Genomic DNA, 14,452 nt, shown 5'->3' on the forward strand with positions numbered 1-14,452 from the left:
ATATTGGCTAAGACACTGGGGATACAAACCTGCTCGTTTGATATAGTGTCATGAAATCTTTACATCCAACTGCAAGGGTCTCGGCTTAATGTCTCATCTGAAAGATGGCACTTCTGACAGTGCAGCACTCCTTCAGTAGTACATTGGAGTGTCTGGTTTGACTTTTGTGCTTGGGTTCTGAAACCCAGAACCATGTGACACAGAGGCAGCTGTGTAACTGAGCCACAGCTGTCACTCAGACTCTGCTTAGTCACAATGTCTATTTGGAAGATTGCCTTGCCCTTAATTGCTTTCTATCGGAGTTTTCAGTGTGAGAAATGGTCCTCAGTGAACTGTGCGAGTGACAGATATTCTATGTGGCAATTCATAACCCAGAATGTACAGTTCTGAATTAATCAGCACTCAATCCTTCAGTCTGAGAAACAATTTGTCAGCACATAGATTTCCACAATTTTGGCCCGGCAATGAAGGAATGACAGTATTTCTTAGTGATGTTGGTGTGTGATTTGGGAGTGGAATTTGTAAATAGTCGTGTTCCCAGTGTGCAGTGGAACTTCTCAAGTGTTTTGTGTTGCTTTCACTCACACTATAAATGATCACATCCGTCCTTGGATTGAGTCTTTTCTCAGACTGAATACTTATAATTTTACAGAGAAGCAAGTAACCATTATCTACAATTGTCACCTTCGAACTAACATTAACAAGAAAAAAAGGAAAGGTAAAAATTAAGTGAACATAATGGGCTGAATATTTGCTCCGAGCTCAGGATCCTGATTTTGGATTAAGGTCCTAACCCAGCTGTTCGGAGCCTGACACTATTTTTGAAGTGCAAATTGGTTAAGGTTCAAGAGTGTGTGCTTGATGTCCAATTAAAGATGGTGGGTGGGCTCCCAAGGTTGAATGGCCAATCGGAGGCCTTCCAGCATTGACACATCAGCAGCTCCAACATCTGAGGTGGGAGCTGTTGATGTAGGTGAGTGTGAGAGAAGGTGCAGTGACCTTCTTCAGGCCCAGTTATTCAACAATATCTTTTTGTTTCTTTTTCTCTATTGTATTCATCTAGCTTTCTTTTGAAAGCATCAATGCTATTTGACTCAACTGCTTTCTATCGTAGCAAGTATATTTTTCTAACCACTTTCAGAATAAAGACATTGTTTCTTATTTCGCAAATGGATTTATTAGTAATTATCTGATATTTATGATCCTAATTTTGGATTCTTCATAAGAGAAAGCATTCTCTCATCTACCCTGTCTAATACATTCATAACTTTTACAAAACTCTATCAGTATAATCTTTCCCAATAGCCGTGATATCTTGGTTCTGGTACTAACATCACTTTTTTCCACTTTATGTTATTTTTATAGAATGGAGAACAGAATTGTGCATCATACTCTAGGTGTAGCCTGATCAGAGTCCTAACTTCATCACTTTTGAGTTTTACAATCCCTTGAAACAAATCCCAGTGCAGCATTAACATTTTGAATTGCTTTACTGACTGCTGTTATTAATTTCTTCATCTCTTTTCCATTAGACTATAAAGTTGCAAATATAACCACTCCAATCAAGGATGGGAGGCAGAAAAGTAGAAACTATTAGCCAGTTAGTTTGGTGTATGACATAGGGAAGGTGTTAGAATCAACCGTGCAGGTGGTTATAATCAGGCACTTGGAGAAACGGAGTCAGTATGGTATTGTGAAAGAGAAATTTATTGGATTTATTTGGAGGAGTAACATAAGCTCTGGATAAAGGAGAGCCTGTGAATGTATTATACTTGAATTTCTAGAAGGCATTTGAGAAGATGCCACATCAAAGGTTATTGTGGAAAATAAAAGCTCATAGTGTAACATATTATAATTGATAGAAGGCTGGTTGATTTTTCTAATTGGCAGGATGTGGAGTCCATGCGGGACCTCAACCTTTTACAATTTAATAATCAATGGCTTAGATGAGTGGCATGAAAGCAGTTAAATTTACAGATGACACAATAATAGGTAGGAAAGTACAGAATGAAGGCAACGTAAGGAGGTTGAAGATGGCTATAGACAGGTTGAGTGAATGTGCAAGAATCTGGCAGATGGAGTATAAATGTGGGAAAATGTGAAGTTGTTCACTTTTGGCAGGAAGCTAAAAAAGCAGAGTATTAATTAAATGGAGAATGACTGAAGAATTCCTAAGTACAGAGAGATCTAGGTATACTAGTGCACGAGTTACAAGAAGTTAGTATGCAGGTACAACATGCAATTAAGGCTAATAGAATGTTATCCTCTATTACAAGAGGAATTGAATATAAAAGTAAAGATGTTATGCTGCAGTTGTACAGGACATTGATGAGACCACATCTTGAATATTGGCCTGGATTTTCCCAAAACAAAGGCTGATATTTTATGACCTCGCTCGGGTGAGGCTCGTAAAATCCCACCCGGGGCCAAAGGAGAATTCTGTTCTGTGAGCCGTGCCCGCTGCAATTCCAGTTCGGGTGTGGCGGTAAAATTCCAGCATAAGTGTCCAATGGATGAGAAAACAGGAGACTTTCCCACCCGTTTTTTGGGCGTACTTACTTAAATGAATCTCCGACACACTGTGCAATGCAGAGTGCCTCAGAGGGATTCAGGCTGAAAAGTTTTGGGGGGGGGGGGGGGGGGGGAGCTCATCCTGCCCGAGGAGATCGCCAGCCTCCCAATTGCCAGCTTACCTGGTTCCTTCACCGGTACCCCCCAATCGTCAGCCTTCCCAACTCCTCCCCACCCCAATTGGTGGCCAACCGGACCCCCTAGGCCAGCCCCAATCCTCGATGAGCCCCCTCCCTTTCGATGGCCAGCCACAACCGCCTGCTCACTTGCTCCCCCACCGATCTCACCACACAGTGCCAGTGTGCCAGGCTGGCAGCACAGCAGGCTGGGAGAATCCTGGCCGTTGTATTCAGTTTTTGTCATCTCATTAACGGTGTAAATAGGGGCATTTCAGAGGAGGTTTACTCGATTGATACCTGGAATGAACGTGTTTTCTTAGGAGGAAAGGTTGGACAGACTGGGCTTGTTTCCACTGGAGATTCCACTGGGGTAACTTGATTGAAGTATACAAGATCCTGAATGTTACTGACAAGGTGGACATGGAAAGGATATTTCCTCTTGTGAGCGAGTCCAAAACTAGGGTGCAGTTTTAAAATAAGGGGGTTACCCCCTTTTAGGACAGAGCTAAGGAGAATTTATTTCTCTGAGGGGTTGTGCAACTTGGGAACTCTCTGCCTCAGAAGCTGCTGAACGCAAGGTCATTGAATATTTTTAAAGGCGGAAGGAGATAGATTCTTGTTAGGCCTCAAAGATAAGAATGAGGAGCAGATCGGCCATGATCAAACGGTGGAGCAGACACAATTGGCCGAATGGCCTAATTCTGCTTCTATAACGTTATGAACTACAAAACAAGGGATTTAAGCTTAAAAATTAGCTAGACCATTCCAGGGAGCAACTGTTCAAATGGCACAGGAAATCTGGAAATTCCTCCCCACCCGCCAACAAAAAAGGCTGTTGAGGTTGGGGAAGTCAACTGTAAAGTTCAAAAAGGTAGATTTGGTAGATTTTTGTTAAGCAAGTTTATCAAGGGATGTGGAGCAAAAGTGAGTCAACGGAACTAAGGTACAAACCAGCCATTTTCTGAGCAGCAGAACAGTGAACGGCCTATTCCTGTTCCTATATTCCTCAGATCTACCCAAGGACTGAGGCAGTCTTCAGCGTAATCAATGGCAACATGCAGCAATACTTAGAAGATGGTACCATGCTGTACTATAATGGTCGCTTTGAGGTACCGAACGCCGGATTAAAAACTGTAATAAATTGACAATGCAACAGACTATTAAAAGACCAACTGGTGAGTGCTCATATTTATATCTCATACAAGCCTCCTCCCACAATACTTTATCTCACCCTAATAGCATGTCCTTCTAAACATTCCTTCCTCATGTACTTATACCTAGGTTCATCTCAAAGGCAGTTATGATAGTCACTTTAAGTCTCTGTGTAGAATAAGTTTCACATTCTAGCCATCACTCCAAAGATGTGCAGGTTAGGTTGATTGACCATGCTAAATTGCCAATCAAGTGTCGGGGGCTTAGTAGGGTAAATACTTGGGGGGTTACGGGGATAGGACCTGGGTGGGATTGTTGTTGGAGCAGACTAGATAGGCCGAATGGCCTCCTTCTGCACTGAAGGGATTCTATGATTCATTCTCTGGGTGAAGTTGTTGTTCTGATTTCTTAACTAAATGTATTTATACTTATGGCCCTTGGACTCCCACACAAGTGAAAATATGTTTTCTACATCTCAAGTTGTTTCATAATTTGAAAGACCTTTATCACATTAATCTTTCTTCTCTTCTCCAGAGAAAAGTGACCTAGTCTTTCAGTTATTCCTGATAGTTGCAATTTCTCAGGTTCTGCTTTGATCCAGGTAGATCTTTTCTGTAAACTAAAGCAAAATACTGTGGATGGAAATCTGAAATAAAACAGAAAATGCTGGATTAACTCAGCAGGTCTGGCAGCACCCATGGAGAGAGAAACAGAGTTAATGTTTCATGTCCATATGACTCTTCTACAGAATCTTTTCTGCACTTTCTCCAACACCGTTCTTATAGCAAAGGGATCCTGTCAAATGAAGATCAAAAGTATTCAGGCAGATGGCATATAAATTCAGGTCAAATTTAAAGACTGGGGTGAGCTCATGCCTGAAAGCATTCATCAAGACAGCTCCAACTGCAATGTGGATGGCAGGAACCAAAAACATTAAAAACACAGAAATTCATATATTTTCTCCTGAAGAAAAAACAGATAAAATAGGAAAATAAAACCTTTAAAAGTGAATTCAATAAATGTAAAAAGTTATTGTAACTTTCAGATGGAAAATAAGGAGATGACATCAAGTTGTGTTTTTTCCCTGTGAACATGCATCTATAATGAGTGCCACTGGCTCTCGCCATATTTGATGGCTATTGTGATACAATGTGCATAAACCTTGAAGGAACTATCATATATTAAGCAACTGTCAATCATCACACACCCCAGGATGATGCCCCAGGATTTGTAGGTAGTCAGCATGCAGCAGAGTAAAAATCAGATGTACCCATATACTTAGCCTCTTGGTGAACATTACCTGTACATAGGCTTACCTTCAAATAAATCCTTCAGTATGATTGGTACGCATCATCGAAGAGAAGAACATAGTGGCAGACTAAAATTACATGTTTATATAATTTTGGGGCAGCACGGTGGCACAGTACTTAGCACTGCTGCCTCAAAGCGCCAGCCTCAGGTGACTGTGGGGAGTTTGTCTGTTCTCCACATGTCCTCATGGGTTTCTTCTGGGTTCCTCCCACACTCCAAAGATATACAGGTTAGGTAGATTGACCATGTTAAATTGCCCTTTAGCGTCAGAGGGATTAGCGGGGAAAATACGTGGGGTTACGGGGATAGGGCCTGGCTGGGATTGTTGTTGGTGTAAGCTTGATGGGCCAGATGGTCTCCTTCTGCACTGCAGGGATTCTATGATTCTAATTTCAAAAGTATTTGCATTAGTTGTATTATGAAATTATCCTTTCAATAATTTTCTCTTGTCCATAATGGTTATACCTCAGGCCAACTTGAATGTTTCACAATCAACACTGGGAGCATTTCACCCAGTTCACCACTTGACAAACAAAGCACAAAGACTCCAATTCCATTCTTTCCTTGGCTTCTAAAGTTCCATTTAGCTCCTCTTGACTTTACTTTTGTTCCAAGGCGATGGCTAATTCCTTTTACAACAATTGCTCCCGAATTAATGGTCATCTTCCTCAATCACTTTCATCTCCTGTCCTGCCTCATCAGCAGCCTGTTCCATTTGATTATTAAGCAAAGCCAAGAAAAAACACCATCTTGCAAAACAAGACTCCAAACAAAAGAGGTCGATTGGGGGATTCAAGTTTATGCCTTAGGATTTGTATTATGATGAACAAAAGGCCCATGGAAACAGACATATATAATGAATAATAGCCTGCAATTAACTAGAGTACAATGCAACATTTCAAAGTTACTGTTAACTCACTTGTAAGACATGCTTTGAACTATTAATTATTTCTGGTCAGATTCAATTACTATAAGCAAAAGACGTAAAGTTGTCTACAATGAATAAAATCAAAGGTAGATAGTTAACTTAATTAAATAAAATCTAAATCAAGAACAAACAAGGGAATTTATAAATGGCACCTAAATACTTGAGTGTTCTGCAGTCATTGAATGTCTTGAAATGTAGCAAGGAAACAGCACAATCCAACAAACAGCAAAAAAAAACTGGGAACCATTGTGACTCACTGTTCCTTCACTGTCATTGGGTCAAAGTACTGAAACTCCCTTCCTAACAGCTTTGTGGGTATAACTACATCATGTGGACTGCAGTGAGAAGACAACTCACCACCACCTTTCAAGGGCAATAAATGCTGACATTTCTCGCAATGTTCACATCCTCAGGATGAATAAGAACATAAGACATAGGAGCAGAATTAGGCCATAGGCCCATCGGGTCTACTCCGCCATTCAATCATGGCTGATATTTTCTCATTCCCATTCTCCTGCCTTTTCCCCATAACTCCTGATCCCTTATTAATCAAGAACCTATTTATCTCTGTCTTAAAGACACTCAATGACCTGGCCTCCACAGCCTTCTGCGGCAAAGAGTTCCACAGATTCATCACTCTCTGGCTGAAGAAATTCCTCCTCATCTGTTTTAAAGGATCGTCCCTTTAGCCTAAGCTTGTGCCCTCTGGTTCTAGTTTTTCCTACTGGTGGAAACATCCTCTCCACATCCACTCTATCCAGGCCTCACAGTATCCCGTAAATTTCAATAAGATCCCTTCTCGTCCTTCAAAACTCCAACGAGTACAGACCCAGAGTCCTCAACCGTTCTTCATACGACAAGCTCTTCATTCCAGGGATCATTCTTGTGAACCTCCTCTGGACCTTTCCAAGGCCAGCACATCCTTCCTTAGATATGGGGCCCAAAACTGCTCACCATACTCCAAATGGGGTCTGACCAAAGCCTTATACAGCCTCAGAAATACATCCCTGCTCTTGTATTCTAGACCTCTCAACGTGAATGCAAACATTGCATTTGCCAATTAACATTAACGTTAACTGCAGACTGAACCTGCATGTTAACCTTAAGAATCTTGAACAATGACTCCCAAGTCCCTTTGCGTTTCTGATTTCCTAAGCATTTTCCCATTTAGAAAATAGTCAATCCCTCCATTCCTCCTTCCAAAGTGCATAACCTCACACTTTTCCACATTGTATTCCATCTGCCACTTCTTTGCCCACTCTCCTAACCTGTCCAAGTCCTTCCAGTCCCCATGCTTCCTCAATACTACCTGTCCCTCTACATATCTTTGTATCATCTGCAAACTTAGCAACAGTGCCTTCAGTTCCTTCCTCCAAATCGTTAATGTAATGAAAAGTTGTGGCCCCAGCACTGACCCCTGAGGCACACCACTAGTCACTGGCTGCCATCCTGAGAAACACCCTTTATCCCCACACTGCCTTCTGCCAGTCAGCCAATCCTCTATCCATGCCAGGATCTTACCCTTGACACCATTGGGCACTTAACTTATTTAACAGTCTCTCATGTGGCACCTTGTCAAAGGCCTTCTGGAAATCTAAATAAATCACGTCCACTGGTTCTCTTTTATCTAACTTCTTCGTTACCTCCTCAAAGAACTAACAGATTTTTCAGAGATGACCTCCCCTTGACAAAGCCGTGCTGACTCAGTCCTACTTTATCATGCACTTCCAAGTTCTCTGCGATCTCATCTTTAATAATGGACTCTAAAATCTTGCCAATGACCGAAGTCAGGCTAACTGGCCTATAATTTCCCGTCTGCTGCCTCCCTCCCTTCTTAAACAGCGGTGTTAAATTCACTACTTTCCAGTTTTCTGGTACCCTCCCTGCTTCCAGTGATTCCTGAAAGATCACCACGAATGCCTCCACAATTTCCACAGCTATCTCTTTTAGAACCCTTGGGTGTAGTCCATCCGGTCCAGGTGATTTATCCACCTTCAGACCTTTCAGTTTCCCCAGAACCTTCTCCTTAATGATGGCCACTACACTCACCTGTGCCCCCTGACTCTCCTGGAGCTCTGGCATCCCACTGGTGTCTTCCACCGTGAAGACTGATGCAAAGTAACTATTCAGTTCCTCTGCCATTGCTTTGTTTCCTATTATTACTTTTCCAACAGTCCAATAGCTATTTTTGCCTCTCTCTTACTTTTTATATACTGAAAAAACTTTTCCTACCTTCTTTTATATTACCTGATTTTCCCAGCCCACCTGCATATTGAAGTCCCCCATGATTATTGTAATATTGCCTTTTTTTATATACCTTTTCTATCTCCTGATTTATTTTCTGCCCCACATCCTGACTACTGTTAGGGGGCCTGTTCATAACTCCCATCAGGGTCTTTTTATCTTTGTGATTCCTCAACTCTACCCACAGAGATTCTATGCCTTCTGATCCTATATCACTTGCTATCGATTTAATTTCATTCCTTACTAACAATGCAACCCCGCTCCCTTTGCCCATCTGCCTGTCCTTCCGATAAGACACATATTCTTGGATATTTAGATCCCAGCCCTGATTCCCTTGCAGCTATGTCTCTGTGATGCCCACAATATCATACCGGCCAATTTCAACATGCGCAACAAGCTCATTTACCTTGTTCCGTAAACTGCGCGCATTTAGGTACAACACCCTCAGTCCTGCATTGACCACCTCCCTTCTCATACTTGTTATCTTTTTTGCTCTGCCTGAGGTTAGATTCCTGCCACCTTCTATACTCTCTGTTCTATTACATGGTCTGGAAACTTTACTAATCTCTCCTGAGCTCTCAGCTCCATTAACCTGTACTTCTACCCTCTCCTTTAACTTTGATTTTCTAATTTGCCATACAACTGAACTTTCCCCCCCCACTATTTAGTTTAAAGCCCTATCTACAGCCCTAGTTATACGATTCGCCAGGACTCTAATCCCAGTACGACTCAGGTGAAGACTGTCCCATCGGAACAGGTCCTCTCTTCCCCAATACTGGTGCCAATGTCCCATGAATTCAAACCCATTCCTCCCACACTAGTCTTTGAGCCATGCATTTACCTCCTTAATCTTATTGACCCTGTGCCAATTAGCTTGTGGCTCAGGTAGTAATCCAGAGATTATTACCTTTTTGGTTCTGCTTTTTAATTTAGCTCCTAGCTGTTCATACTCCCTTAGCAGAACCTTTGTTCCTGTTCTACCTACGTCATTGGTACCTATAATGGACTACGACAACTGGGTCTTTACCCTCCCACTCCAAGTTCCTCTGCAGCCCAGATGAGATATCCCGAAAGCGAGCACCAGGCAGGCAACACAACCTTCGGGATTCTTGGTCCTGGTCACAGAGAGCATTGTCAATGCCCCTAACTATACTGTGCCCAATTACGACTACATTTCTTTTTTTCCCCCCAACTTGAATGGTTCCCTGTACTACAGTGTCGTGGTCAGTTTGCTCATCCTCCCTGCAGTACCTGTTCCCGTCCACACAGGGAGTTCATTTAAGTGTCATTGGTTGAACTGAAGGATGAATGTTGCACAGGACATGAGGAGCTCTCTCTGCTATCCTTCAAATAGCTCAGAGTGACAGATGGAGTCTCAGTTCGAATATCTCATCAGTACGCACAATCAAAGCAATTGGAGACATGGACATTTCTCCCATCTTAATTTGTCCATCCAAAAGGACCCTATGCTTTCCTAATTGGAGGCATTGAATTGCTGCCTGTTAAATGATTCTAGGGTTAGTCATCTCCATCGCTGCATATGGAGATCATTCAGACAGATAATGAAAAGTTTGTATCTTTTACCACCTTGAACCTGCTTCCCCTTGCCCAATTTTCACAATCAGGTCAGATGCCTCCTTTTCAGAATGAACTGTCTGGTCATTCCTTAGATCCTATCCTTCCTTAGATTATGAAGACCAAAACTATGCACAGTATATCAGGGGCCTGATTTTACCATCACATTGTGCCTGTTTTCGGGCGCAAAAGCTTGATAGAGTCGGGTGTGAGGCAAGTAGCGCGACCCATGCCCGCCTCCATGCCAGTTCCTCCTTTACCAAGGGCTGAAAATGACCGTGATCAGGAACACGCCTGAAACTGCAACGGCCATTTAAATGCATCTGCATGCATTTAAATTGACTTAATGGACTGCACGCCCAACCTTACCAGCACTTCCCCCTTTACCATCACGTTCACCCATCCAGAATTGGCGCGAAACAGACATGCTCCATAGAGGTCCGATTTGGGCGCTCCGGTTAGTGAGGAGGTAGGTGCCTAGCGTCTGACAGCTCTCTGCTAGAGATCGGTGAGGTGGGGGTCTGCTGCCACTCTGCCTGAGATCGGTTGGGGGGGGGGGGGGGCGGAAAGAGTGGATCACTCTGCCTGAGATCGGTGGGGCGATAGGGGGAGGGTGGATCACTCTGCCTGAGATCGGTGGGGGGATAGGGAGAGGGTGGATCACTCTGCCTGAGATCGGTGGGGGGGAGGGGGGGAGAGGGTGGATCACTCTGCCTGAGATCGGTGGGGGGAAAGGGGGGTCCACTGCCACTCTCCGAGATTGGTGGTGCGGGGGGTGGGGGTGGGTGATCAATCTAGGTGGCGGGGTGGGGGATAAAGGGGTCAGTAATGTTGTGGGGGTGGGGCAATGTCTGTGGGAGGCCAGGGGGAGGCATTATCTGGCCAGGAGAGATGTGGCAGGGGAGCAGCATTCTATCATTTGTTCTTCTGCGCATGTGCAGTACGAGGCGCCAATCAGAGCTGCAGGGTTTCGGGTGCGTTAAACCCCGCCCACAGGCTTGTGCAGCGCGATTTGGACTCGCTGATATTTTTGCAGGCAGAGTGCATATGGGGGTGCCTCAGAACGGGTCTAAAAGACGAATCTGAAACACTCCCAGTTTCAAGTCCACCCAGCACTTAGAATCAAACTGGTAAAATGGGGCCCCAGGTGTGGTCTCACCAAAATCCTGAATGATTGTAGCAAGTTTTCCTTACTTTTGTACCCCTATTACCTTGCGGTTAAAGGCCAACATGTCATTTAACTTATTAATTGCTTGCTGTGTTTTTTTTTTAAACAGTTCACTCAAATCCGAGTTGCTATGACAACATGCACTTTTACACACATGTTGTAGTGTGATGGTGGAGGCTACAACATTCTTTCCATCACACGGCTGACAAGGAATCTCTCTCATCTTACTGACTGCCACAGGCAGTGTTGGTAGGGTTTGCAGATGTATACTCAATCTGTTTAGTCACTTTATGAAACACACCTTCCCTGGCCATCAAGTCCTCCAGTTTTACGCAAACCCAGAACTACTGGACGAGAGGAAGGGACACAACCCATTGACCCACAAAACCTTCCTTAATTGCTTGCTGCACCTGCACATTAGTTTTCTTTGTTCCTTGAAGGAGTACATCCAAATCCCCTGCAATAATTTTCATGTCTTTCATTCTGCTTTCCTATCCGTAGTTTTGGTGGCATTTTCAAAGGAATCAATTTCTGTCCTTATAATTGTATTTCCTGAGCTCAAGTATTTGGTTGGCCTTTTATGAAACATAAATAAACATAATAAACATCCAACTGGACATTTATCTCAATTTGTGCCTGAACCATTGCTTTTAATCTGGGACATGATCAGATTTCTGTACTTACCAACATATTGTTGCTACAGCACCTCAATAAAATTCATCAATGCAGCAACAATCATAGAATCTATACAAAGAAGGGGGTCACCACCACCTTCTCAGGAAATTTGTCCCAGGCTTCCACCATCCTCTGGGTGAAAAAAAAATTCCTCTGTTACTTCTTTTGCCAAATATTTTGAATTTGTGCCCTCTAGTTCTTGATAGTCATCTTGCGTGGGCACAGCTTCTCACTATCTACCTGTCCTTACCTCTCAAAATCTTGAATACGCTCAAGTCTCCTCTCGGCCTTCTTTTCTCCAAGAAAAACAGTCTCAACCTCTCCAATCAATCCTCATAGTTCTTTATCCCTGGAATCAGTCTTGTGAATCACCTCTGTGCAATGTTTGTCTTATTTGAATTAAACAACTTCAAACTAGAAGAGGCACTTTTTAGAAGTGGCACTTTGAAACGCGAACATTGGTCGGACACAGAAACATAACATAGAAGCTCCGCTACCATTCTCAACAATTTTTACAGATGCACCATAGAAAGCATCCTTTCCAGATGTATCACAGCTTGGTATGGCTCCTGTTCTGTCCAAGATCACAAGAAACTACAAAGGGTTGTGAACGTAGCCCAGTCCATCATGCAAACCAGCCCCCCATCCACTGACTCTGTCTGCACTTCCAGCTGCCTTGGGAAAACAGTCAGCATAATCAAGGGCCACACGCACCCCAGACATACTCTCTTGCATCTTCTTTCGTTAGGAAAAGGATACAAAAGTCTGAGATCATATACCAACCGACTCAAGAACAGCTTCTTTCCTGCTGCCATCTGACTTTTGAATGGACCTACCATATATTAGGCTGATCTTTCTCTGCACCCTAGCTATGACTCTATAACACTATATTCTGCACTCTTTCCTTCTCTCCATTACTCTTTGAACTGTATGTTTTATCTGTATAGCATGCAAGAAACAATACGTTTTACTGTACCCCAATACATGTGACAATAATAAACCAAATCAAAGGAGTAGGTCACTCAGCCCTTCAAGCCTATTCTTCCATTCATCTTGATCATGGCCGATCATCAAATTCAATATCCTGATTCCCCCTCTCCTCCATATCCCTTGATCCCTTTAGCCCCAAGAGCTATATCTAATTTCTTCTTGAAATCACACAATTTATTTGGCCTCAACTACTTTCTGTGGCAGTGAATTCCAGATTCACCACTCTTGGCACAGTGGTTAGCACTACTGTCTCACAGCACCAGGGAGCCAAGTTTGATTCCCGGCTTGGGTCACTGTCTGTGTGGAGATTGCATGTTCTCCCTGTGTCTGCATGGGTTTCCTCTGGGTGCTCCAGTTTCCTCCCACAGTCCAAAGATGTGCAGGTTAAGTGCATTGGCTATGCTAAATTCTCCCTTAGTGTACCCGAACAGGCGCCAGAGTGTGGCGATTAGGGGATTATCACAGTAACTTCATTGCAGTGTAAATGTAAGTCTACGTGTGACTAATAAAAAAAACTTTACTTTAAATAAAGAAATTTCTCCTCACCTCAGTTCTGAAAGGTTATCCTCATCCTTAAACTATGACCCCTAGTTCTGACTTCCCCACCATCAGGAACATTCTTTCTGAATCTACCTGTTGGAATTTTATAAGTTTCTCTGAAATCCCCTCTCACTCTTCTAAACTCCAATGAATATAATCCTAACCGATTTAGTCTCTCCTCATATCACAGACCTGGCATTCCAGGAATCAGCCAGGTAAACCTTCGCTGCACTAGCTTTATAGTAAGGACATCCTTCCTCAAATACAGACTTCCCACAGAGTGACTGCAATCTCACACAAGGAGGAACCAGCATCCAGGGATCTCACACTCTGCGCATGTGCGCTGCGGCCACCCGCCCGTTAAAATTGCGCATGCGGTCTCGGAGGCCCGCGCAAATTCCGAAGCGCGCGAGCGTGCGCCGCCGCCATTTTGAAACGGCCGAGTCGCTGAGGTAGCAGTCAACGCAGCCTCGCACCGTAACTCTAGGCTGCACTGGCGGTCAGGGCTGACTCCCAGCGATTCAGACTCCCGCCGGTTCCCCCTCCCACGCTCGGTGCTTACAAACCTTGGCCCCAATCTGGTTCCCGCACTGGCCGGCTTGGATGTGCACAATCTCCCGCATGCCGACAGTTGGGATTTAAACTGACTTTCCCTCTCAGCAGAACATTAGGCCCATCGTCCCCGATGCTCTGAATCGGTTATTGGACAGGTAGATCATATTTCAATCTTTTCATTGGTTACTTGGTTGTCAATCACCGCAGGAGCTGCGCCTCCAATTGGTTCATTTCAGTCGTCCTGCTGGTCTTTGGCTGTGAGTTGATGTTGCCTGGTAACGAGTTTACCTCCCACCCCCTTTCTACCTGGTGGCAGCTTGTCACAATATTCTGGACAAATGATGACATCTTGCTGACCATGTTTCATCTTGCAACATCTCACCTGAACAACATCTTAGATATAGGCCTTTATAAACAAAGACAGGGACTATTAAAAAAAACTAGAAGTTATTGTAAACCTTTACAAAACTTTAATTTGGATCCAAATGGAATATTGGCTGGAATTTCACTGTCCTGCCTGCCATGGGAATTGGAGTGGGTGAGGGGTGGACCATGGAAAGGTCTGTGACCTTGGGTGGGATTTTCTGGTTTTGAAGGCTGGAAAATCCTGTCCATTGTGTCCAA

General features: G+C 43.6%; 1 protein-coding gene across 1 annotated transcript in view; it reads right to left on the reverse strand.

The window, feature by feature from the left end:
- Nucleotides 1-13,905, reverse strand: part of LOC144503105 (tubulin beta chain-like) — a 28,984-nt gene extending 15,079 nt beyond the window's left edge. Inside the window, exon 1 of the mRNA XM_078227612.1 lies at nucleotides 13,840-13,905. Within this exon, the coding sequence (XP_078083738.1) occupies nucleotides 13,840-13,896 (57 nt within the window). The 5' untranslated portion in view covers nucleotides 13,897-13,905. The remainder of the gene's footprint in view (nucleotides 1-13,839) is intronic.
- Nucleotides 13,906-14,452: the final 547 nt, after the last annotated feature.

Source organism: Mustelus asterias, chromosome 13 (assembly GCF_964213995.1).
Source record: "Mustelus asterias chromosome 13, sMusAst1.hap1.1, whole genome shotgun sequence".
NCBI lineage: Eukaryota > Metazoa > Chordata > Chondrichthyes > Carcharhiniformes > Triakidae > Mustelus > Mustelus asterias.